The 27,083-nt window shown below is 42.5% G+C and overlaps 1 protein-coding gene across 2 annotated transcripts in view; it reads right to left on the bottom strand.

Moving 5' to 3' along the window:
• The window catches only part of MKLN1 (muskelin 1), a 157,482-nt gene that overhangs the window by 45,253 nt on the left and 85,146 nt on the right, over positions 1-27,083 (bottom strand). For both annotated transcript variants that reach the window (XM_014607487.3, XM_019487602.2), the window contains 3 exons: positions 6,859-7,071; positions 4,698-4,919; positions 2,275-2,404 (listed from right to left, as the gene is read on the bottom strand). In XM_014607487.3, the coding sequence (XP_014462973.1) occupies positions 2,275-2,404; positions 4,698-4,919; positions 6,859-7,071 (565 nt within the window). The remainder of the gene's footprint in view (positions 1-2,274; positions 2,405-4,697; positions 4,920-6,858; positions 7,072-27,083) is intronic.

Genomic DNA, 27,083 nt, shown 5'->3' on the forward strand with positions numbered 1-27,083 from the left:
AGCTAAAATGAGTGCTGAACTGAGACTTTTGGATTTGATCCAAAAATGCACATTGGGAGCAAAATGAAAAACACAGCACCTTAAAGAAATGAATTTTTAAAACAGGCACCAAAAACCTGATTCCCCTCCCCAGCCCTTAATATCATCTACAACATGGTAACTAATGACTTGCAAAATAATTTTTATCAAAACGGTGCCCCATTACAAAACAGTCCCAAAAGGAGTCCAACTCAAGACTTGCTTTCTTTGACCGAAAGTAACTCTGACAGCTTTTGTGGTTTTGAACACAACAGGCTTCTGTTCTGTTCTTGCAAAAACTAATAAATTTTACCATTTCCTTTCACAAACAAGGGAAATGTTCTACGCTGTTTATTTACTCTCTCGGGCGCATGAGAACCATAAAGTGGATGAACAATTTCTAATAGTCATTTATACAAATCATCTATTCAGCATTAAGAGGGATAAAGGAAGGAGAAAAGAAAGGGGGTAGTCCTCACGCTCTCATTTGTTTAATTGCAACATATGTTTAATCCCGTTGCCTGGAGAAGTGTGGCTCAGCGTCCTCTATGTCATAAAACCAGTCTGCTTACTCTGTATTTGAAATCAAAGACCCACGCGCCCCCAACGTCATATTCAAGTGTTTGGCTTTAGACTTGCAGTTCTCAGTAACCAGACAGCAGCGCGTTAGCCAGCCAATAAAAGGGATACTATTTTCTTCGGACAAGTCTTTTTTTTTTTTTTATCCAGACTCCATAGGAGTACCGCAATAAATAAGTCTGTGAACATAATGCAACTGGCTTTTCCACAGGGGAATCAGAAGTAAACTTGATTTTAGGGGGAAATGTATAATTAGCTTTCATCCTTTACCTGGAAGATTTAAACTTAAAAATGATGAACAAACAGCAACTTCTGACTATCAATACAGACCTAGCCACAAACACAGTGGGAACACCTAAAATAATGTCTCTAAAAGTTTGGCCTAAAAATCAAAATCAAGAGGGAAAGCTGTATTTTAAACATCAGTGACTTGTTTTAAGATTGGTAAGAAAGAAAGAGATGACAAAATGAATAATGTACATATGAAATAAATATACTTAAGAAATTGCATGAAGTGGTACAGTGCAGGACCACAGAGGACTGAAAGTGATAAGGTACTTGATAACTGAATGGCAAATTAACTAGGAAGTTACGGTCCCTCTTTCCCAGCAAGGAAGATAAAACTGTTTCTATTATTTGTAACATATGGCACATATGCAAAAAATTGCCTTCTTTGAGAAAAGGGAAATTACATGCCCTCAGCTTTACAATTATACTCTGCAGGAAAAAGCGTGAAGCTACAGTAAGATGCATTGTAATCAGTTCTTTATGGTTGTGCTAAGACCACTTGTTGGTATTTTCAAAGGCACTTGTCAACATGGCGTTTTTGTAGTTCCAGAATGGGTCTTTTAACCAGTGCTGCGTGACGCTGTATAAAGCCACATGGTACATTCAATCATACCCTGAACTGCTGGATTTCTCTGCCAAAATGAAAGGCAGGAGGAATGCTAACAGCTTAACATGAAGTCTCAGTAAGAGATACTAATAAGGCTGAATGGGACTAATGCAAAATTCCCACTGGACTTGGTAGCTTTTCTATCAACAACAGGCACTGGATAGGTCCCAAGAATGGAAATTACTTCAAGTTTAACATGTAATTTTACATAAAAGTCATTGCCTCAATTTTGCTTCTGCAGAAATCCTGAAGCAAGTCTTTACTTCCTTCTGCATTGGTGATTACAAGTTCCTTGCCGGGGCCTCCTCCACATCCTAATGTATCCAGCACCTGCCTTTCAGTAGGAAGAAAACTATCAAATCACCGTTTGATGCTTGGACAACTCCACTGCTTCCCATTCATTCCCGGGACCAGCTCAAAACTGCCCGTTCTCTCCTTTGTAAGCTTCAAATGCAAGTCACAGAGTGGCAAGGACACCAAAACTCTTGTAAGCAGCAAAATCTAATATAAGTTGTGGTTCATATAAAATAGTGCTAGTGAAAGATGTTAAACAACCCCTAGAGAACCAAGTCAGCCATTTATCTCATTAATGAATACAGAACAGGCAGAGTGCAAGCTTCATTTGGGATGCCATTATTTCTAATGAGCCACTGTGCAGCACAGCCGCTGCCAGGGGTCTTATCTACTGAAACATACTTTCATTTAATCCACAGGAAAAAAAGAAAGGACAGGGAGAAAGAGAAAGAGAGAAGGAAAAAAAAGATGTATAAATTAATTCTTACCCATCCCAGAATCCTTCTTAGTGCCATCTGATATGATGTCCACATGGTCGCTGTCTACATCATAACTGAAGAAATCGTTCAAGTAAGTCTTCGATCTCTGGCCGCCAAATACATATAAACAGCGATTTTTCTAAAGAGGAAGGGAAAAAAAACTGCATGACTTTTGTACCGTTAAGAAAGCAACACTTTAACTAAATGGCTTTCAGTGAAAATTTGCAGAAACAAAACATTAATGAATCAGCAAAATTAGAAATAAGTTCAGGACATTTCCAAGAGAGAGAATTTAGATCAGTTTGTCTATTCTGAGGTTTAGTTATGTACAAAACAGAATTAAACTGAACTTATGATATTTCTGATTCCTGCCTAAAGATCCACAGTATAAGTTTAATTTGGTGGAGAATTTGTTCTTAAGAATGATATACTTGCAGACCTAGTGGACTAATAAATCTTTTAACTTAAAGGTTACATACACACAATGTTTTGTATACTTTGCATTACTTTAGTGAGCAATCCAATAAAACTTTCCCATATTTAAGTATTATGAACTAGTTAAACAGCAAAGTCAATTCTGGGCTTGCAACGAGCATTTTCAAGGTAAACAGCTGAAGTCACAAACAAGATAACTTCACTAAAACACCCAAAACAAGAACTAGATCAGAAGACAAATAATCCAAATACAAGTGTATTCATTACAGAAGACAAATGACTAGCCAAGTAGCCAGTTATTTCTTTCAAGTTCCCCAGTGGAAAATCCTTGAGTAGGCAGATTGTTTCTACTTCTTTCTATATAATTTAAGCAGCAAAGAGCTTAAAATTTCCAGGATGCACTTGTGAAAACATGATTTTACATTTAACATTAGGAATGTGAGCACTTACTTAAGTACATAAGTGTTCAGGTACTGATGTGGATGTTTTGTGAGCGTTACCTAGCAATACTTTCTGGGACTCGGTGCACAATTAAAACAAAAACAAAACACAAAAAAACCCAACAAAGAAAAAAATCTTTGAAACGCTTTACAAATACCAGCTAGAGAGCATTTTACTAAAGCAATTCCTAAGGGATCAAAATAAAACCGTAACCAAACACTTGGGTTTAACAATTAGTTATCCATTTCCAGTCGGCAGCATTAGTTTGACTGTGGTTTTGCAGTCTGCGTGTTAAACCCGAGACCGGGTAATAGGTATAAAAGCATACATATGCTCTCACCCAGGATGGCAGCGCACCCTGGGGTGCCACGAGACCCTTTTAAGGGTGCCGCACAATATTAGCACCGTTATGTGTGCCACACCTACACACAATTCACAAGATAAACCCAGAGATTTCAAACAGGAATCTATAGTGTCAAAACCATTCTGAGTTGTTGTGGTCTTTTGAGGGCTTTGCAACAGCAGAACTGCTCTATTACTTTTCTGTAGTTAAAAAGCACAAGTGAAAACAAAGAGCTGACATGTTCCAAAGGGTGCCTTGAATCTAAAATGGTTAAGAACCACTGGTATAAAGCAATCCATTTCAAACCTGAAGTTCATATTTTCACCAAACTTAGGACTTGTCAAGAGCAGGGGCATGCAATTACAGAGTGGCAAGGCCATTGATTTAGTGCAGAAGCACTCTTACACTTTAATTCCCTATGGGAGCCTACTTATTTTGCATTGCAAGCACTGCTCCATGCTGCTTCCAAAGAATAACCTAACCTACACAAAGGCACTCTGTATGGCATGTGTGCCCAGGTGGGAAGCTAGTGCAGAACAGATATGCCACACCAACCATTCTGGGCTACCCGTATTTCGTGGATTGAACCTCTTCTTCAATAAAGCTACAGCTGAACATTTTTGTTCTGAGCAAATTGTTGTTTTTTTTTTAAGTGCTCAGTAATTCATAACCAAGGCCGGATTTTCAAAAACAATGGGATTACATTCAAGTGAATAGGCCAAATTTTCCAGCACTGCTTATTACTTGAAGCTGCTAAACAATAATGGTAGTTGTTGGTTCCTAACTAACTCTGAAAATGAGGCTCTTATTCACTTGATATGTTTGCAAATATGTTAACTACTACAGTTAACAATCTTAGTAGCTTGCCATATTAGTAGTATACACTACTGAAACAGGGCACAGTATGAAAATGAATTTTTGGTTTGGGGTTGGGGTGGGTAAAAACTTCTTCAGACTAGAGTAGACTGATGTCCAGCATCTCACACCAATAGAGGTACCTTACAATAGCTGTTTAACAGTACAGCATACCACCATAAACAGTTTCATTACCAACAACTGGAAAAAAAAAGAACAAGGTGAACTTAAATCAATAAAAAAAAATATAGCCGAAATGCATGATTTAATACCGCAATTCTTCTAGAGTGCGTCAGTGTATAAATGAGCACAGCTGACTTGTATCTTATTTCTTTTTAAATGCTAAGGGCACACTTACCGAATGGAATAACATACAGTGTCCTATCCTGGACTGGATGTCCTCCGGGCCAGCATTACAGGAATCCTCTCTGAGAAGTTTCCATGTCTGACACTGACAGTCAAAAGCAAACAATCCACTGAACTGGGGTTCGCTGGCTCTGCTGTCGTCTACGCTCCCATTACACGTCAAAATTCGACCACCAAATGTGTAGATCATGTGTTTTTCAGAATCCATACACATCTGTAAGAAGCAAGAGATGCATCATTGAATTAGGAGGCATTTTCATTATGAATATATTAAGACTGAATATCAGTCAGTAAAAGACCCTTAACTCAAGGAGGCATCCAGTTAAACAGTGCATCTTTTCCATCTCTAGTCTACAGAAAATGGAGAAGGAGAAAGCAGCTTTCCTCCACTGGTCAGAGGGAGGCCCCTGAAGCTATAGTCCCCAACTTTACAGCTGGATTGGATGCCCGCGTGAAGCGACACCACTGCTTGACATCTTTAGTTGCTCCATTTTCATAAGAGAACAGGGCCAACCCCAGGCCATGCTCTAGCCAATTCAAAATACTCAATGGGGTTGGAGTAATTTGGTAAAAGCAAGAAAAAGTAATGTCAATGGTTTCTTTGCTTACTCTTGTGTTGGCAACAACCCTTTACGTGCTGGAGAAGGAATGCTGCCATTCGACAACGGCTAAGGAAGGGGATCGAGATTACCGCCGATTAGCTAAGAACCGCATGCACAGCTATTCTATTGCAAAGCAAGATTTGTTGCCCCGTGTTCAATCCTTCATCTGTTTGCCTGTCTCATCCCTATTATTTCTACAACAGAATGGGACATGACCTGGTTAAGGCTTTTAGATACTACTGCAATCTATATTTGAAATAGCTACAGATAATCCCTAAAGTCTGAAAAATTCAAGCAGCTAATTTACAGCACACAAGAGGTGCCCAACAGTACAAATAAGGTACTGTGGTCTTCTATGTCCAAGAGCTTATTCTGGTCATGAAGCAACCACCAAGGAAATTACAAAGCAGCAGGGAGGAGTGAGACGCAGGGAAAGGCAGGTGGTCTTTCTGAAGTAAGATTACATGGCTACTTAGCAAAAAACTAGTGTATACGTTGATGAAAAACAAATGTGTACTGCAAGTTACTGGGAGGGTTGCAGTTTGGCAGATGAACTGAAAAGGACATTTTGTATATAATGAAGTCCTGAGGGGGTGACATTTTCAGGGGAAATGGATAAGAGTACCAAGGCTAGCACTGAATAATTTCTCCTTTCTGACAGTATCTCCCGTGTGGATTTTATTCATTCTCCTTTTTAAACAAAACTGTATGCCAGGATTATTGTCCGCAGGAACACACATCCAGTTTAGCACACCTGTGGATTCATGTGGCAACCAGAAAACTGCCAGACATGGGGAGGATGGTACCTGCAAGTAGTTTAAATTGCTTCTATAGCACAGCTCTGAGAATACTGCTGGTTACACAGTGCAGAGTCAGGAGGTACAGCTCAAAGGGGGGAGTTTTGACCTTGAAAAATGCATAGTGCTTCTTATTTCTTAGACCCAAGATATTCAAGTTTGGAAGATTATTTCTCAAGTACCCAACTGCAAAACAGTCTAACATAAAAGCATCAAAACATTCATTCTGCATTTCAATTTTGACCTGTGCAACTTTCAAGAAAAACTGGCACCTAGTTCTAACATCTCCAAAATATACTGAGGTAGACCGCATAGTTACAGAAACCATTTAAGTCCTTTCAAGTTTGGGGGGGTTTTTTGCAATACCTTTGTAACACTCAGCACCAATTATGGTGCACAGGGTTGTGTGACCTCAGTAACAAGAGCAATTATTTCCCACTGACTAGACAACGCTATGCAGCAGTTCAGCAAGACCAGTTCCCCTAAACACTGGTGCCTGGTTAATATCTTAAAACGGAGAAACAAATAACTGCCAAAACAAATGTATAGGATAGGGTCTATGGTTCCTTTGTTGCAACACAGGACTTTTAGGAGACAAGAAGTGTGTTCCCGATAAGGAGCTGTCAGTCGCATTACCTGATTGATGCCAGCACGTCTTTCAATGGGCTGTGGTCAAGCATGCAATAGAAAGCCTGAAAAAGTAGCAGTCACCATACGCAAGCAACTGCCCTAAATTTATGTATGTGCACCTAACCTGATGATCAAACACGAGCTTGGGTCCTCCGTCTGCTGCCGTGTCTTCACTAAGTAACATCCAAATGTTCGTATCGATGTCATAGCGGTAGAAGTCACTTTTCAGAGATTTACTGTTCCTCACAGAGGAATCCAGATAACGTCCCAGTGTGTATATCTGCCTTCGTTGAATATCGATGCACATCTTGTGACAAGATCTGGCACTGGGACCATTCTATTAAAAAAAAAAAAGTGGAGAAAAAAAAACAGAGTGAAAAATACATTTTTCATCATCATCATAGATATATCAGTTTGCTCAGTCAGGATAACTAGATATCTAGCAACTAGTGTATATCTTTTGACTTTTAACTGAAATTGGTTTTAAACAGTACATAAATTATTGTATTTGCCCCTAGCAGACTGCTCTGCCGTGCAACGCATGCTATTTTTATACTGTGAGGATCCATTTTGCTTTAGAAGGAAGTAGACATGATCATCTAATAATAGATCTTTCCCCAAGACTTATGATCTCCAGTCCTTTCAACAGTTTACTTAGAAAAAAAGCTGAAAGCTGCTTCCTCAGAACCGCTTTTCAGATTATACGGAATTTAATTAAAAATGACAGTAGCTGGCACATTCAAGGTGCAAGTTCATGCAAGCTAACCTATAAACAGTTACAATGGAAGACTATCTAATACACCACTATAACCCTGCAGAGAAGGACTACACAATCTTACGGTTCTGTGCTTTCTAATAATCTCTAGGCATTTGTGTAAGCAACCACATCATGTACCAGACCTGGAGATGGAAAAAAAAGAAAACTAGCCCTTCCATTTAGATAAAATAAATACATCCTCCAACAAAAATAAAACTTTCTTTCTACAAAAAAATGCAAGTAGAGAGCAGATATTTTGGCATGTAAATTTTCCCTTAAAAGTTCTGCAGCTGCAGAAGCTATTCATGCCTACTCTAGTACCTACCTCTACTCTAGTATCTACTCTTTCACCTCTACTCTACTATTTCATACAGGACAATTAGGAGTTATTACTCAGTGCTCTATGACACCGATATAACCAGCTTATGACTGACTGGGCCCACTAGTAAGTTAAAATATCTTTCCTAAAAATCTCAAACATAAAACTATGTTCTAAAAGTTTGTATCAAGAAGTACTCCTAAAACTACTGGTGAAATGTTAAAGAGCACAAAATGAACCTGTCTCAGCCTTTTAGAGAGGAATAAGTGAACACAAAATGGAAAGACTCTTTTCTGAACCAAGAGTTTAACACCGTTGTAATTCAGATTCAAGAATTCAAGTTCTTTGGGCGAAACAAAGTTAGCATGATGGAATTTATTTTCTGAAACTCTAAATTGCAGGAATCGCACCAAACTGTCTACTTTTTTATTTATGGGTTTCTTTCTTTTTAAGTGGTATACTATTGTGTCTGAATTATGAATGGCAACCTTCTGGGAATTATAGACATACAGAACCCTGCTACACATACAAATTAAAGCTGGATAGAAACCAGCTATAGAGCTGTTACATTTTCAAGCACTAACTTGGCTCGCTTTATAGCTGGACCATCATTTTTATCATGTGATAATTTTCAAATGTAGCTGGTGCAATTAACCAGTTAATGGTGCGATAATTACTTTGCACTTGTGGCCAGTCTAAATGTATTTATTCCATGTTAACTGCACCAATGCATGTAACATGTAGCAGGAGCTTAAGAAGCCTAAAGTCAGTAATACGCAGTAAGATAAAACATTTTTTTCTTTTAAAGTGACAGAATTACAAAGAACATCTTTGCAACACAGCCCTGGGGCCCCTGATATGTTCACTGGAAGGCAGGATGGGATGCGATTCGCGATCGCACCTCCTGCCATGCCCCATGCAATGACAGAAGGCGTGACTATGGGATCAGTGATCAGATGCTATTTGCACCATACTGCTGGTCCCAGGCTCTCCCTGCAGTTGCAAGTTGGGCACCTGACAATCACCTGATCATTGCCTGGCTCCAGGGACCCAAGGGGCTGGTCTGAGCCCCGATGTGGTCCCCAGATTAATTGACTGTCATCAGATCAGGACCACGCCAGGCCTCAAGCCCCTGGGATTTGAATCCCAGAGTGCCCCCTTTCAGCTGAAAGCAAATTGGAATGACCTGGGGACTAGAACCCCTCAGTGGTCACAGTCCAGGTGACATTCAGTTGATCAGAGCCACTTTGGGGCTTGAGAGAGATTGTCGGCAGCAGCGACTGCCTTGGGGCTCAACCCTCCAGACAGCAGATCAGAACCACCCCAGGGGTTCCAGACCCAGAGCGGTCCCAATCAGCTGATCCCTGGCAGGATCGGGACCACACAAGGTGGTTTTTTGACTGGCAGGGACCACTCCACAACTTAAATCCCACTGCCGTCCCTGCCAGTCTGTGGCAGGTTCAGATGGTGATGAGGCTGGAATGCTGGACTGGTCCCAATCCTGCCCAGGATTACCCCATTGGGTTTACTCCCGGGCTCATGCCCAAGGATGGTCCCTGTCACACATTCAATTTAAGGCATGATGGAAACCAGCCACAAAGTTATTTCACATACTGTGCAATAACTTTGTAGCTGGTTTCCTGTCTGTTGTTCCATTAAGCCCCTGAGTGTGTGGCTAGTTTACACTTTAAGACGTGATTAACTGGTTAATGATGTCTTCAGTGCAGCATCTGCTTGAGGGCTGAAAGGCAGTAGGTTTCACTGCCTCCTTGTCAAAGGTAAAATGTCCTTGTCACATCCCTGCTCTGGCCATATTTCAATCCTATGAACCTCTTTCCTCCTTTTTCCCCCATGTTCATTTGAGGAAGATGAGAGAGGAAGGAGGGGAAAAGAACTGATACTTGTTTTCTGAACAAACTGATAACAGTGGCTTCAAGAAGAGCTGAACTGGAACAGAAGGGGTGGCGCTTCCACGGAAAATACTGAGTTTTTATGCTCAATAAAAGGGTGTCCTCAACCATGGACAAGGAGGTCATGCCAGCACATGGAGAAAAAGGTCATCTCTGGAATAAACAGCTGTGACACTTATGGATGCTCCCTGGCAAGGAAACAGCAGAACATCTGCCTTGGCAAAGAGGCTATTTAGGTAGACTGTTAAGATTGGCCTGCATTTGAAATTGGTGCTTTATGGCTCTTCCATTCAGTGCGTCACCAGCCTGAAAATAACTTGCAAGGCCAAGTCTTGATGATTCAACTGCCATTTTTTGCTTTCACAATAAAGGCTGCCCATAAAGATTAAATCAATCTAGTTCAGATTAATACAGTACTCTAAAAGATTTGGCCTACACAAATTTCACTGAGATGTTGAATAAAATTATTACAGAGACACAAATAATACAGTGATCCTAGCAAAAACGTCTGACCCCCAAAGCTTTTTGCAGTCTTAGCAGTCACAGCTGAGGAAGCTTTCACAGATTTTGACACGGGCACAGAGACTTTCTACGGTTTACCCACTTGCACAAAGTCTGCAGCAGAGCAAGAAATTGCATTGAGCTTTTCTTATTTCCAGATCAGGGCCTTAGCTATAAGATTGCTTTCCTTTCAAATTATGTTTTGCTTGAAAGCACAAATGGATACAATCCCCTTAACACTGTATGTATTAATTTCTTGCCACTGGTTCTAAGAGTAAAGGAGTTGTCTTCTGAGCAGTACAACCATGTACACACACACACGTACGTACCCTCCACTCGCAAACTATTTTATTGTAATCATTCAAATGCAATACAAAGGACTAAAGTATTCAGTGCTTGATCACATCTCAAGCTATTTTTAGGCTTACTAGTAAAAGGGGATTAACTGAGCGCTCCGATTCCTCTTTTTATCTATTCGGAAAGGAGGCACAATGCAAACTGTCCCTTGCAACTTTTCATCTGTGACCTGGTCATTTATGTAGAAGAGGCGTTTCCCTAGCTTGGACCACTTTTTCTAGCTTAAGACTGTTCTGGTCTCATTCCCCCAGCTAGCAGAGGCTTCAGGTTGTTTAATATTAGTATTGTCCAAGAGCCAAATCATGTGTACAAAAGTGGTACCCGCAGCTGAATAAAGCTACAACGAACTCAATCGAAACTTCCAGTCTGTTTGTTTGCTAATATTTGCTAATGAGGAAAATAGCTCCTTTAAGATGGCTTTAAGCAATGCTGTACATAGTTTTGAAATCAAAGAGAGTGGAGAGCGCTAAACTTGCACTTGCCTGAAGGCTACTAAAAATTCGCCTGCACGAGTCATTTTAATATTAGCACACTTCAGTGCGAGAAACACAAGGTCTATTTATGAGGAGAGCCACGTATAGAGACTATGGACAAAAAACGAGTAAGACGCTTTCAGCAACACGTGATCAAATGAATAAAGAGCCTGTGGGCAGTTGAGAACGTTCATCCAAAGAAGTCTACTTCGCATAGCTACAATGGCAGGCCTGTTGTCCCGACAAAGAAAGCACTAGAGCAGTTTCTCATGGAGAGCGACTGACTGAATTCAAATTGGGAAAGAGTTGGTCGATTCCGGAAGTGCTGAAAGAACTCGACCCCTTATTTATTAAGCAACAAGCGAGAAAAAGCAACTGCAGCAGATCTGCCTTTCCTTGTAAGCAGCAATGGAAGAGATCAAGTGTGGTTAAATGGCTATGAAACAAAAGTTTTCCAGGGCTCGACTGGCCCGATATTCCAGAAGTCAAGGTTACATGGACAGTTAGATGCTGCTGAAGCTCCAACCCTTCTGGAATAGAGACCAAAATTGCTAAAATTGAGAACAGACTAAATACCCAATGCTCACATTGACGGGCTTGTATTGGCATGCACCGCCAACAAGGACTTCCCCTTGCATCAATGGGAGAGCGGAAAGCTTCATCCTAACCCCCCTAACACCATGCTCTTGTGAAACTAATCTGACTGGAAGAATACGAGTGAGAAAAGTCTCAAACGATTTTTATTCATCACAGCCTCCAACTCAGGGAAGATACAAGGCATCACGCCCTTGAGGATGAAACAAGGAAAGTAAGAGGAACAGAAAACATGAAGTAATCATAAACTTTGATATTTTTTAATTGGCTTTACATGTAAAAGGCGTGTACGTTGTAGCCATGTTGGTCTAAGGACATAGGCAGACATGGGGTAAATCCAATATCTTTTATTAGAGGTTCTGAGTTGATCTGATAAAAGATATCAGATTTACCTAAAGAACCTTGTCTGCTTTTACATGTAAAATGTGTTTTTACTGAACTTCTCTCCTCCTTGCCTTGGTTTTTAAATCAATTCTCTTGCAAAAGGGTTAGCACAAGTGTATTGCTAGCTTTGTTAGTGGCAGCTCCAAAAGAACAGGTTGACTAGTGTAGTAGAGACAGCTATGAAATACTCCCATCACAGTTTTGACTAGATGCCACAGAAGTTAACATCTAGTGACATTCAGCCTACAAACATTCAGAACTGACAACAAATGCTGGCTTGGGAACTCCCTCAATTTTCGTAAGACTTCTGGTGTACAAACTGGAGAAAAACAAAATCTCCAAGTAAATAGTGTGACTAAGCTAACCTTCCATTCACAAGGCAGGCAATCTGTTTTTCCTTTTAACCAGTCCTTTCTCTCTGAACCAGGGAAATAAGGGTTTGCAAAGAGAAGGAACAACATGGTTTCTCCAATCACTGACGACACAATTTCAAAACAGCGTATGCATGCCAGCACGGAAAACCCGCCCAAGTCTCAGCCGTGGGCTCTGGTTCTATACCACACCAATTCCAGTACCTTGACTAGAAAGAATCATTCTTTAACTGGTTTAAATGAAGGAACTGAATTTTTATTCCATCTCCAAAATGCATACATGCAAATCTTTAAATAAAAGTATCAGAGCTGCTTTTTGCTAGGGGTGTGCGAAGCGAGCCCTATTTGGTTTGGATTCGGGTTTGGTCCGAATCGGGGACAGTGGTTCGATTCGGCTGAATCCGAATCTGAAGATTTAATGCCGATTCAGAGAATCAGCAATTCGTCCACAGACAGAGCTTTAAATGTTTTTTCTACATACGTCGAGGTACCAGGCGGCTCGTGAACGCTGCAATGCTGGGGCGTATGGAGCATTCCACAGGAGTGCGGGGGGTGCCCTCCATGTGCTCAGAGGCAAGCCCAGAAGCGGACCGGAAGTACTTCTGGTCCACTTCCAGGTCCACCAAGGAGTGTGCCAGCTGGTCAGCCGCCCCCCCTGCTTTGCGGTCAGCTGTGGGGGGACCCCGGGTGCCGCCTCCAGACCCAGGAGGCACCAGTTGCCGAGCCAGGGCATGGAAAGGGCCCCCAGTGTGCTCTCCGGCAGACCCAGAAGCGGTCTGGAAGTGCTTCTGGTCCACTTCTGGGTCTGCTGCCAAGCACACTGGGGAGCCTCCCGTGCTTCTGTGGGATGCTCCATGAGCCCCAGCACCACAGCATTCATAAGCCGCCTGCTACCTAGAGGTATGTAGAAAAAACATTTAAAGCTGTGTTTATGTCCAAATCGCTGAATCAATTTGGAAAGATTAAAGAGTCCTATGGTTCCATTCGGATTTCGAGATTCGGCCACCAAATCAAATCAGGGACCGAAGCTTCACACAGCCCTACTTTTTACGCTGATACACTGGCAGAAGAAAGAGGCAATTATTCTGCAATCATGGAAGCGTAGGGTCAGAAGGGACACCAAGGATAATCTATGGTCAAACCCTGAATCTCTGGTGAACATTTGCCCTTTAGATAAGTGCACTCTAACAAAAACCTAATTCTTGAAGCACCCTATTCTCATTACAGCCTTTACTGAAATTTCCTAAATGCGTATAAGAAGTCTCTTAAAAGGCTTCAAGCGAGATTTTTGCCAGTAATTCTGCAAAATGTCTGGTAACTGTAGACATCAAACACTACATACCTGAATCAATGGATTATACACTGACTTTTATAAGGTCCATCTTGCATGGGATAGTGCATACGGGTGCACTGCGACATTATCCAATGCCTTGTCCAATTCAAAAAGTTGGGAATAGTCACCCCTTGAGAACTTCAGTTAAAATGGGTGTGTCAGATCTGTGGTCAGCTTTGCTGAAAAGCTTAAAGACATTAGACTGTAGGAATCAGAACTCCTGGTAGAAGTGATATCTTGTATTAGACCAATTAGATATTTAAAAATTTTTAAAAAAGGCTTTATTTGCAAGCTTTTGAGCACACACAACTTTCCTCAGGCATAGGAGAAATCAAAGATTGTAAAACTTCTCCTAGGTGGAAATGAAAAGTCATATTCGACTGAAAACACTTAAAGACTGAGCTATGTCAACTGTCAGAGTAGCACCTAGTGCTGTCTTGAGCCATCCAATATGCCAAGACTGGAATACAAAAACAGCGCAATACATTTTGTGACAAGCTTAAAGTAAGTGTGATCGTAAGGGCCTTCACAGCTTGAGATAATTTTTTTTTTTTTTTTAACTTTATGCAGGTATTTTCCTCTCAAGGTCTTCACTTTTAGTCTAACCTTGCCTCAAGTAATCCCAGAAACGGCTTCAGAGACTTCCAATATTTGACATATTTGACTCTAGATACAAGTTTGCTCAACTTGGGGGTTGTGCTGTTTTAGCTCTGTAAATTCATACTGGGCTCCAAAAGAAAAGCCTTGCTCTAAATTAATCTATCACATCATTCAACTGTGGCTATTAACATAAATTGACAGGTCTATGCGTGTTCTTCCAAAGAAAAATTCTGCAACTGGAGTTTAGTCAGCAATTCTGTTCATTATGTATGAAACAAAATACAAGTTATCATCCTCCTCTAGACCTGCACCGGCTCTGCAAGGTCAACGGAAGGAGAGAAGTAAATATTTCCCTTAACTCAAGGGGATGCTCTACAGTGAGCAAATCAATCACTTAAAAGCCAAGGCTTTGTCTAGCTGGGCCTTAAAAACCTCCGAGGATGGAGATACCACCACCTCTCTGGGTAACCTGTTCCAGTGCTTTACTACCCTCCTAGTGAGAAAATTATTTCTGCTATCTAACTTAACCTTTCTGATATCTAACCCCCCTGCATGGAGTTGAAGGCTGCTATTCAATCCCCTCTCAGTCTTCTCTTCTCCAGACTAAATACGCTCAGTTCCTTCAGCTTCTCCTCATATGCCTCAGCCCCCTAACCGCTGGACTCTCTCCAATTTATCCACATCCTTTCTGGAGTGGGGGGCCCAAAACTACATACAATACTGCAGATGTGGCCTCACCAGTGCTGAATAGAGGGGGCTAATTACTTCCCTGGACCTACTGGAAACACTCCTACTAATGCAACCCAGTATGCCATTAGCCTTCTTGGCAACAAGGGCACACTGCTGGCTTATATTTAGCTTATTGTCCACTATCACCCCCAGGTTCTTTTCTGCAGAGCTGCTGCTTAGCCAGTCAGCCCCCAGCCTGCACATGGGATTGCTCCGTCCTAAGTGCAAGACTTTGCTCTTGCCCTGGTTGAACCTCATGAGATGCCTTTTGGCCCAATCCTCCAATTTGTCTAGGTCACTGAATCCTGCCCTTCAGCATATCTACTACTCCCACCAGCTTGATGTAATCTGCAGACCTGCTGAGGATGTACTCCATCCCATCTTCCAGGTTATTGATGAAGATATTGAACAACAATGACCCCAGGAACCAACCCCTGGGGCACTCCAATTCATACTGGCTGCCAACTAGACATTGAGCCTTTGAGCCTGATGCTCCAGCTAGTTTTCTATCCATTTGTTTGATCCCATCTGCATTTTGAAGGGTTAAAAATCTTCCAGTACCTTTAAGTAAAGAATATGAAAGGTTTAGGGAAGGCAAGACAATCAAGATACATCTTCAGATTAAACAAATGGGAAGAGTTGGGGTCCTGCTCTTAGTCCAGAGAGAGGATACAGCCGTACATTTTAACTAACTATGCCGTACATTTTATTGATAACATGGAAAGTTCTGCTGAATTATTAGGGTTGAAATAAAACTAAGAGCATTATCCAGTGACTAGGGCAAAAGCAAGTCCAGGTATCAAGAGATCAGGTTTCCATTCAAATCTTCTGTCCATGGTTATACATGTTGTTAGTCTTTATACCTAAATTCCCATCCCCATTTTACAGATAAGGGCACATCCCTATCTATCCAGCTAGTCAGGAGAATATACAGTAATACAGAGGGAGGCACTGACATGCTATGGTAACAAGGTGCTCAAGCACTTTAGATACATGGACCTGTATCATAGGGTTTACTGATCTGTCAAGGTTACTGCACCCTCCAGCAGGCTGCACTGCTTCCTAAACTAGGTAGGTGCAGTGGCACTATGCCTACACAACCATTTGGACAGGCTAATAAGCATGGATGCTGAGCTGTGTTCATTAGCCTGCCCCAACCTAATTAGCTGCTCAGTGGTGCCACACACATAACTACACTGCTTCCAGTCCAGGAGGCAGTCCACCCAGAGGAATGCAGTATGCTCAACGGCAAAACCACCAGGGATAGCAAGTTTATCACACAGGCATACCTTAGGTCTCCAATAGCAACCAACGCCAGATGCTGGTGACAAAATCCAAAACACGTCCACATTCCCCAACTGTGCAATGCCAAGAAAATGCATGGTATTTTATGAAAAACTACTGACTGGGCTAATCCACTTCATAAAATGAAACATGCTTTTTAAGGACTAGCCTAGGAATCATTTTCAAAAAATGCACATGCCAGCATCCAAAGAACAGAGGGCTGGAAGAGGCTTCACAAGCTATCAATCTCCTGTGTTTGCAAGCAGTCATTTATCCAATCCACCCCCTTGCACACCACAGTCAAGATGTCTTATGAAAAGTAAACCAGAACACACTTTATAGCACGCTGCCAAAGAGGGCATTGCCTCTCAAATACTTAATCTGCTCCTGTAACAAAGCAGAAAGGATCATGAATTCAACTCGTCGGGTTTTCGGTCTGCTCAAACTATTAAAGGGTTACTATGCACCATCTTAGCAACATGCAGTCTTGGCATGCTCCACTAAAAAACACAACAAATTTGTGTTTACTTTGCATGTTTTAAATAAGATGCTCATGCTGAAAGAGATACACAATAACAAAGTAGAGAGGAGCCAATTCCCCCTTTTCCAAGATTTGGCAACTTGGCTACCTTGGGGCAAAAACATTTTGAAAATAAAGAGGTTTTAGTTTGAAGCAAGAAAAAAAGAAGTGTGTTGCATGCATATTGAACCAGATGAGAAAGCTCCGAAGCAAGCCTGGACATTGTTCAAAAGTCAGGGGAATAAAAACAAAGAACAGCTGACGACTTCTCCCTTCTTGGTGCCTTAGAAGACCGAAAGGAATGTGAACGCGGTCTCCAGTATAAAGTTCAAAAATGATGTGTTATGACGTAAATGCTGTTGTCCAAAAGCAAGCTAGGACATTTAAAAGGACGAGGACGTTAAAAAAACGAAACAAAAAACAAACAATCCCCCCTCCCCCCCATCTACAATTTAGTTTGCTTCCATTTCCAAAGTCAAGCTGTCATGCAAGCTGCTCTCTTCCTGCTTTACACCAAACTGCAAAGATTCACTGGTCCCATTCTCCTGCAACTGTGCATATTCCAGCAAATTTAAGGCAAGATCTATTTACATTTTCCTGGAGACTGAAGAGATAGTCATCCACAGATAGGCACTTGGGAAAGGGAGAGATGAGAGCATATTATTTGCGACGATGCCACCCTTTTCCAAATGTATCCTGCTTTTCTAAAATTAGAAGTTGTCGGTGCTTAGTGTACGAAACCGAGACAAAAATTAGAACATTTCTCCCCATAATGGTGATACAGTCCAAGATTCACTCAGGGCAACATTTCTGATCACAAAGGATTTTACTGCAGGTCGAACTCTGTCGGTTATGCCAAGAGGTCCCACCATACAAACTCATCTCAGAAGGCACATTAGGCCCCTCGGAGCCCAACACAGAGTCCTAGTAGAAGAAAAAGAAGCTACTGCTTTTTCATAGTAATATAAAGCACTTCCTTTAAACCTATTAGCCCCAAACAATAAGTTCAACTGGATGTTGGATAACTGCTGAAGAATGAAGTAAAAAAGCACTCCCATCTCACCTGAAAGATCTGGAAGCTTCCCTCCATATTCATACAGAGGAACACAGACATATTGCAATGGTAAAAATCAGGAAAATTTAATGTCTTTCATGGTTTAACAGCAATGCAAGGCAAAAGTGCATCTCAACTCCAAAGTCTGCCCTCATTGCTATCAACTCTGCAAACATGCCACAAACAGAGGAGCATATGTGAACATGCAACATGAATGTGCACAACCGCTCCCATACCTATCCTATTTTCATTATAAAAAACAAACCTGAAATATAATAGCATTGCAGCTATTTTCACGTGTGATCAAGATATACAGAGGAGCCACACAGCAGCAGGAATATGGAAATTAGAAGATGTGCTCTTAAACTCCCGTGGAAGTACATTACGTCAAATCTTCGATTATGTTCAACTGGCCTGGCTAAAAAGTTGTGGCGTTTAGGATTTGCTCCAAATATGTAATCAGAAAGAATCCTTTCTTGTTATTTTCCACAAAAAGCTGAGAGTTTTGGTGGAAGGGGCCGGGGAAGAGGTTGGTTTTTTTAAACACATTTTAGGATATTGGTATACAATTATTTTTTGCTGATAAATGACCACTGGTGTCTAGTCAAAAGTGAGGAGGTGAGGATGGAGAGATCTTTCATTCAGACAGCAAATATGGTATTTGTGCTTTAGCTAATCTACTTACAAGTACCTTCCTATGCAGCTAAATAGGTTTAGTCATTGCTAAAGTCCTTTCTGGGCATCTGACTCAGACGTGCAGGAACAAGATTAAATTCAGAGGCAGCTTTTAGCATGCAGTTGATTTGTTTATCTGCTTGGCTTGATGTCAGGGGAAAATGCAAAGGAAACAATTGAAAAAAAAAATAAGCTGGTACCATTAAACACAACCTTTTTTAGGCTTTTTTCATCTGTACATTCAAGTTATTCTTTTGTCTTTCCCTTTTGATCATTCAGTCATTAATAGGATCCAACAAATGACAGCATTACAGCGACTAGGAGGTAAATAAATGTTACCAAGGCCTTCTCTTCCGTCCCCCAGGGGGCACTGCGGGATTGATCCAGGTTAGTTAAATACCTACGTCACCTCTGTACACACGCACTAAAAATATTCCCCACTTCCACTGGGAAAGTACCGAGTCTCTCATTTGAACACCAACATCTCCGAGACCAGGATACCCGATTCTCAGAAGGAAGCCACAGCACAGCCTTTGCTTGGGTTCCTCGCTTGATGCTAGCAAGCTTGCTCAATAGTCAGCAAAGGGCCAAGGTAATCGGTTCAGTCCAAGGCAACCCAGTGCCTCCAATCCAGCCACTGCTGCTACCGCTTCCCCCGGTGTTAAATTGCTGCCTACACCTATGAGACATGGCCACCACCTAATAGCAGAGAGTCCCCACGAAGCAAAAAGTGTCACTTCTGCCAAAATGCTGCTGATAGTCAGGCCTGATGAACCAAATGAAATTGCTTGGTGAGCCAGATATGATCCATGCACCATAAATTACTACCTCCTGATCTTGCCAATTAAATCAGCCAGTGTTAGAGCTGTTGGGAATTTCCCAAAAAAGGTTTTTTTCTGGAAGACACGAATGTATCAAAACCTATGCTTTTTGTAGGAACCCAGCAGTTTAGGTGAGATGTTAGGAAAATGTAACTAGCTTCAAATAGGATTTCTGGTTAAAACCAGACGGGGGTGAAAGAGAACCCTGGAGGTCAGGGCTCAGGTGCAACATGCCAGAAACCTGGGTTTCCCTGCCCAAACCAATGCCCTAACAGGATTACTCACTGTCCATGCAGGGCCTAGCAAATGGGCTTCTGGGTACGTTACTAGGACTTCAAGGTGCTACTGTGATGCAAATAAATATTCTGGCATGGGGAGGCAAAGAGGGAGGGCCTCCCTCCCCCTCTTTCTCCCCCCTTGAGGATTTCTAAAAGGTCTTTATTTTGTCCAGATGCAGAACAGATTCTTTTTCCTTCTAAGTGGAAAAAGCATTCATTCCTCTACCAACTTAATCGCATCCCTTTTGGAGAAGGCTGTCAAAGAGGATGAGACAACTGCTATGATATCCAAAAGTCTTTGATCATCATAGTCCTTGTCAATCTGAAAATAGGCCTGGCCTTGGCACCGATACCATGCTGATCAATACTTTTCCTGATATCTGTACCCATATTGGCATTATATCTAGTCAGCTACCTAAGACATGCTTGAGCACATGGTGTTTCTGACTTTCCAGTGGACACAGACAATAGTGGGCAGTTTCCTTCAATGACTCTAGTCTAAGATTCATGGTGAGTTCTTGACTGTTCTTCCCAAGGAGCACTCAAGTGAGGGCTCAGGAGAGTTACTGAGGACATGTGGGATCCAGTATTTTCATGCTGAATGAAACCCAAATGTATGTCGAGTGCACCCAATTCAAAGACTGTAAGGCTGGAAGGGACCTCGGAAGATCATCAGGTCCAGTTCCCTGCACCAGGCAGGAAAGACAACTGGGATGACCCCAGTGAGGTCACAGTCCAGTCTCCTCTTGAAGGTTTCCAGGGTAAATTCAGATGATTCACTTCAGCACGCAAGTCAGTGCCTAGCTGAAACTGGAGCCTGGAGAGAAGCAAAGAAGCCTAAGAAGAGACTGAAGTGATGACAGTGGGTTGGAAAAGCAGGCCGAAGCATTTGACTGATAGGGGTGACTTGGCCATTTAGTTAAGTGTTGAAATTTCATATGCAGATGACAAGATACTGGTAGGTGTGATATGTACTGTCAGGACAATTGTATATATATGCGTCAGGGGCAAACCTAAAATCATCCCTAAACCACAACCTTGTCACTCAGACGCAGACCTTGCTCCTGTTCCCCGTGATTTTGTTAACACAGGATTAGCATACCGCAGTATACTTTCCACACAGCTACACTGTACAAGCATTCGGAGACTGAAAATGCAGAACAGTAGCTCCAAGTGAGGCATCTTGCTGGAAGCAAGTTTGACCACTGTTGTAGGATTTACACAGAGCTGCCAACTGTTCTCTGTTTAAAAACTGCTGCCTAGGCTGTATGAAACCCTAATTGAACTGGCACCAGTTTACTGATCATGCCATACTGCCACAGCAGCATTCAGCAGAGTCCTGCCATTATGAACAGGGATCTGGTAGGGCATTCTCTGCGAGGGTCTCGACTGGTCAAAGTGCTTCAAAACTGGCACCTTGTTAGACATGGTACAAAGGTCACCCGACAGAGGGTCCTTTAGCGAATGCGGACAGCACTGGAATGACAAGGGACATAGGTAACTGGGCAAGTTAGCCAAGTTCCTGTTGAACTTATTGCTGTTGACATTTAATTTAATTACCTTTATTGTATACTTAATTAGGATATAGCATCAAGAGCCTTGGGTAGGTGTTAGACATTAAATCAGTCCTTAAAAATCTGCACACTCTTCTGGACAGCCATTTACTTTGACATGCAAGTGATGTTCTTTATTAATAAAGCCCAATATGCTAATACTATTGGATTTTTATGGCTTTCTTGGTTTGGGGTTGTTTTGTGTGGTTTGGGGGGGTTTTTTGGAAAGAGGAAAGGGCAGGAGGTGGGGAAAGGACAGTTGAGCACACTGTTGGCTCATATTCAGTTTGTAGGCAACCATCGATCCTCTGGATGGTGGTGGACACGTAGGTCTAGTTGGATGCCTGATGAATCAGTTCGTAGCTGACAAGACCAATTAGAGATTGACATATTCTTCATTTTACAGTCCACTGCAATTCCCAGGTCCTTTTCTGGATCCTTGCTGGTGGGGCAATGCAGCAATGTAAGGATTAGAACCTCAAGATATCCTTACTCCCAACATTAAAGTGCAATCCTCTTGGCCCCACTATGAGGTGTAAACTGAATTTCATGCCTGCCTTGGAGCATTCATGGATCACATATTATTTAGGCTTACTAGAGAGTTTTTTCAAAACCCAAATGCCACAGAGGAGGGGAGGAGAAGGAGCAACCTGGTGCTCTTTCAAGCAGTATCTGCAACCAAACTGAGTATAAATGTTTCAGTACAAAAATATGTGCAATTCCTGCCAAAAAGGTCATAGGACATCCAAATGGTACCTTCCATTTAAAATAGTCCATTAGCTGAACAAGTTGCCTTAGTATCCATGTTCCCGCTACACATGCTTCTCCCATTTCACCAGATTGGGATTAAAAGCAAGTTTGCTTTTCAACAATCTTCTATTCATGAGTCTTCTATGACTCCTACATCATCCAGCTGAAATTAAAAAGCAGACTAACTACTCCTTTCTGGTAAGCAAAAAGCTGGGGTTTTTTTGGTCTGAAAAATATTACTACCTACTTCTAGTGTGAGGCACAGGGATCTGAGGCCACATGGGCATGCAGTGCAGCGGGGGGGGGGGGGGGGGGTCAATATGGAGGCACGGTGCAATGGTGGCAGGGGCAACAGTACAGCACACAGCCCCTGACTCCTACTGGTGTGGCCCCTGGGCATGCGGCCCCCATTAGTGCAGCTAATAAGGCAACCATCCCCTGGCTGTTTACAAGTTAGACAGCCCTGCTTTAGTATACTGCCTCATGCCTTAGAGAACTGCTTATAAACAAGCTTTCTACAAGATCAAAGTAAAATAAGATTACAAGTCCTAATAAGACATCACAGAACATTAATTTTAATAAGATGGGGCCAAAACAGTGGTCTCTGCTAGACGCTGTAGGGCCAGGGTCAATTTACTGTCATGGTAGCACATATAAAACAAAGACAGAAGTGACCCTTAATTTAGCCTACAACAACCTATGCTACCGAGTGCCTTCTATACCACTTGGGAATAGGGCCCGAGGCCTAAGTACTTTTACGCTTGCAAGACTAGTAACCCCTGGCTCCCACTCAAAATCCAGCAATGCTGACATTCAGCAGTCTTCAGAGCATGGTGCATAATGCCCCTATTTACTTAAGTATTCTTTCCTCTGCAAAGCTGTTCTTGCTGTCTAACAAGCATCTTCCAACCGAGGTGTTTAGGTATGACTGATGCTGCCTTCTTGTACATCCGTCATGACCAGAAGAGACAACAGAGGGGGCCACACGTTGGGGAACAAGGCCCCACACTGCATGTGGAATGGCAGGGGTGAGTTTTGGAGGAATATTACATGCTAAATACAGAAAAAGCATTGAGAGAAGTGGAAAGGTGAATAACTTTAACATTTTAAGTCAGAACAAAAAAAGACTTTATTTTTAAAGTCTTTTTTTATTGTTCATAAAGGCCAAATTTTCAAGAGTGCTCAACATCCAGGAGCTCCCAAAATGGCATTTTCAGATGCCTAAATGGGAGCTGTCAGATGCCAAACTATTTGGAAATCTAGCCCTAGCATTTAAAGGGGGAACACCGACTGAGACATTCTGAAGTAGTACATAAAAAAAAAACAAAACTTGGCATTTGACCAAAGAAGCCCCAAAACAAGAAATAAAGTGAAGAAAGCAGGTTCTGAGAGCAGCTATAGGCCAAATGTGGGCTGGATCAGACTACAAAAGCTCGCCCTCAAGCTAAAGTGGTTGAGAAGAACAAAGGAAAGAGAAGAAACCCACTGTTGTCTATGTCCTCGATGCAGAGCACAAGGGGAGGCAGGTGCACGCACACTGTACAGGTGCTGCTAGGATCAGAGTAGTACCTGAGGAGGCATACACAGGTGCACACAGATACCCAAAGGAAAAAGGGACTTGCCAGATCAAGGTTTACTCTGTAACATCTTTGGGGCAGTAATTCTACATGCCTGAATCACGCCTAGGAAAACAAAGGATCTTTCATACTGACAGAGGTATTTGGTTCAATGGCACAGAAGCCACCATACTTCCAGAATAATAATAGTAGACAGTAGACAGTTGTGTTAGGCTGGTACCTTAAGATTAAATCATTCAGAAAGACTTAACCTTTTGCAGGCTACAGCCTCCTCACAATGTAGGCTGCAGTCTACAAAAGCTTATGCTTTTCTGTACAAGGGACTCTTTAAGGTACCACCCGGCCTGCCTTACATAATTATAGTCCAATTATTTGTACACCTAGACAGAAAAGTGTCCATACAACTTTGAGACACCTTATCAGAAAGAGCTACCCCTGTGGCTTTTATGTGTATTCACATGCTGCAAGTCAGGCATATGCCCCAGGATCTTAAAACAGTGGGGTGCTTGTCCACGTGACAGGGGTTTAGTCCTTGGGTTGAATTCTATGCCCCCTAAATTGAAATGCTGAGTTTTTAATTGAAACGGTGGGTTTTGTTTTTCCACCACCGTATACACATGGCATTGTCCTGGTGGCCACAGGTGCCTGGCAAAGGAAGAAGTGGCAAGGGGCTGGATCCCTTTTTGTTTGTTTTGGCAGGGCCTGCCCGTCTCTCCCACGGCCGGCAGGTCATTAATATGTGCCTTTTATCTGTCAGCTCACCTGCCAGCCAGAGGAGAGGCGGGCAGGCTCCGCTGAAAAAACAGATTGGGCCCCTCTCTGCTTGTGCCTTCAGCAGGCACCTGCGGCCGGCAGAACACCTGGGAACAGGTTGACTTGCCCCCGAGGCAGCAGGGATGGTGCGCAAGGTACCGGAAGCCTGGGCGGGCTCCAGGGAAATTGCATCAGGCGCCTACAAGCTCAGCCAGCACTCACCCAGCTAGCAACCTGCCCATCCAGCCCCGGGGGATGCCACCACCGGAGGAAAGGACCAGGGCCCCCCATGGCTCAGGGACTGTTCGGCCTGCGGGCAGCTTGCTCCCCTCAGCCCCACGGCAGGTAAGGAGGCTCCTCAACAGAAAGGATTGGGCCCCCCACCACTTCTGCTTTAAAGCAGGCTCCTGCCAGCTACAGGAGCCTGCCTTAAAGCAGAAGTGGCGAAGGGCCTGACCCTTTTTTGGCAAAGCCTGCTTGCCCCTCCCATGGCCGGGGGTGAGCTGACTAATGGCTGCAATGTTCCAAGTTGCAAGGATGCAAACTCATTTAAAACTCTCAAAACTTGCCTATGTATAATATGTGAGGCCATTAAGCCACACAAAGGGAAATTTTTGGGGTGTGTACTTCATGACATCAGCATGTGTACAAGTGCCCCTGGTTCACAACCTTTTTAGATCCAAGCACCCTCCCACAGCTTTTCTAAATTTAGTGGTATCCCATTTCAAAAACCAATTTATTTCTTACAAGGCTTACATTCTTGCACCCTGTGGCATGCTTAAGAAGATCTCAAGGGGTGGCAGGGCACCAAGACCATGGCAGAGGGCTGAGGACTACCCAATGGAACAAACTGGGGAGCTTCTGGGTGGGTCATGAGACCCCTGAAAGGAGCAGGGGTCCCTGCAGGAAGTGCAACGGGGGTGACAGTAGCTCCTGGAGACACAGACACTCATGTTGTATTTTTCTCTCACCCATTCTCTCTCTGATATGAAAAAGGTGGAGGACTCCATGTCCATATAGCCCATAGCACAGCTGATCCCTGGTCCCAAGTGGGGTCTCAAGGAGCTTCTGTAATACAAATGTTATGAACCATAATACTAGGGCAAATCATCCTTCTACTCAGGGTGCCAATTTACCTACTAGGGTTGAGCTCTCAAATCTCTACAGTTCTGACCCAATTTAGAGGCTTTGCGATTTCCAAGAAATTCAAACACTTTTGAAAACTATCGGCTTACAAGAAAAAGAAGTCTTTCATATGACCACCTGATGGGCTCAAGTTCTCCTGTGAATATTTCTACTAAGCTAGCATATTACCTCTTCCAAGAAAAATCTGCACTTGAACGATACTTTACAGCCCTTGTTTCTAAGCAAACAACACCAAGCATGTTGCTTCCAACTGATGACAAAACAAGAGACCACAAAAAGGCCTCTCAGTTAACCCTGACATCTAGGTGGTGCAATTGCCTACCCTGGAGATCTTCAAGAGCAGACTGGACAGTCACCTTGCTGGGGTCACTTAACCCCCGTTGTCTTTCCTGCTTGGTGCAGGGGGCTGGACCCGATGATCTTCCAAGGTCCCTTCCAGCCTCACTATCTATGAATGTAACAGATTGGAGAACAGACTGTAACAACACAGGCTCTGTGTTTTTCAAAGTCACTTACAGGATTCAGACACCATCTTCGCACTAAAATTACTGCATCACTACCAAGTCTTGCCCATTGATACAGCACTGCCTCTAAAGGCTTAACCTAGTTCAACAGTGTCCAGAACAAAGGACATTTATGGATCTGACCATGTTTTCTTTGGCACTATGCTTGTTGTATCATATTATATGCAAAAAAGATGGTTACGGGTAGGGGTACAAGAGCAAGAACAAATGGTTGTTGAATCCAGGTGGAAGCCAGAGGCTGTCCCAGGTAGAGCCCTAATAGAGGGCAGGGGCATCATTGGCTCCACACGCTAAAACCAAGGTGGGAAATGGAAAAAAGTCCAGCCCACCTTGCACCGTGCTCCAGTTGCTCTGGCAGCAGACAGAGTGCTTACACCCAGTTTTCAGCAAAGTATCATCTGCCTCTGCAGCTGTTGCAGCGTTGTAAGCCCAACTTTTTAGATTGTTAATATCCAGTTATTCTGGCAGGCTACCAAACTTTTGCTGACAACAGAAGCTGCAGAAGAGAAATTGTGATTCAGTAGCTCAAAACACTGAGTTAAACCCAAATGGAATTTATTAGGACAAAAAGGCATTTCCTTCGACTGAGGTCTCAATGGAGGAATTTCCCCTTCACAGTTGCCTCCTAGTATTTCTCAACCCAGGAAAAAAAGCCAAAAGCAAGAGGGTTTTTAAAAGGGTCGCAAGAATAAATCTATAATAGAAAGGGCCAGGCAACCTAAATACAGGTGACGCTATCATCTTCCTTCTAATGTTACATCTTTGTCCTAAAACTGTTTGTTGTTTTTTTTGTGTTTTTTTTTTTTAATCTAACCCTTAAGGTTACAATTATTGTCCTGAATTAATGTATTTTGCTCTTGTTTTAGCTAAACAGTTTAATTATTCAGGGGGTATTGAAAACCTGTGCCAAATAAGCATTAGAGAGACAGAAATAGAACTTGCATGCTCCAATATGAAAGGAAAACAAGTTCTCTTGGAATCTATTTGAATATTTTCAACAACTCCATGTCAGACATTTCCTTTTAGCAACTTGTTTATGAACATTTGATGTTCCTTTTACAGGAACATCTGGAGTCTGTTTTTGAG

This window comes from Alligator mississippiensis, chromosome 4, assembly GCF_030867095.1.
Source record: "Alligator mississippiensis isolate rAllMis1 chromosome 4, rAllMis1, whole genome shotgun sequence".
In the NCBI taxonomy this organism is placed as follows: domain Eukaryota; kingdom Metazoa; phylum Chordata; order Crocodylia; family Alligatoridae; genus Alligator; species Alligator mississippiensis.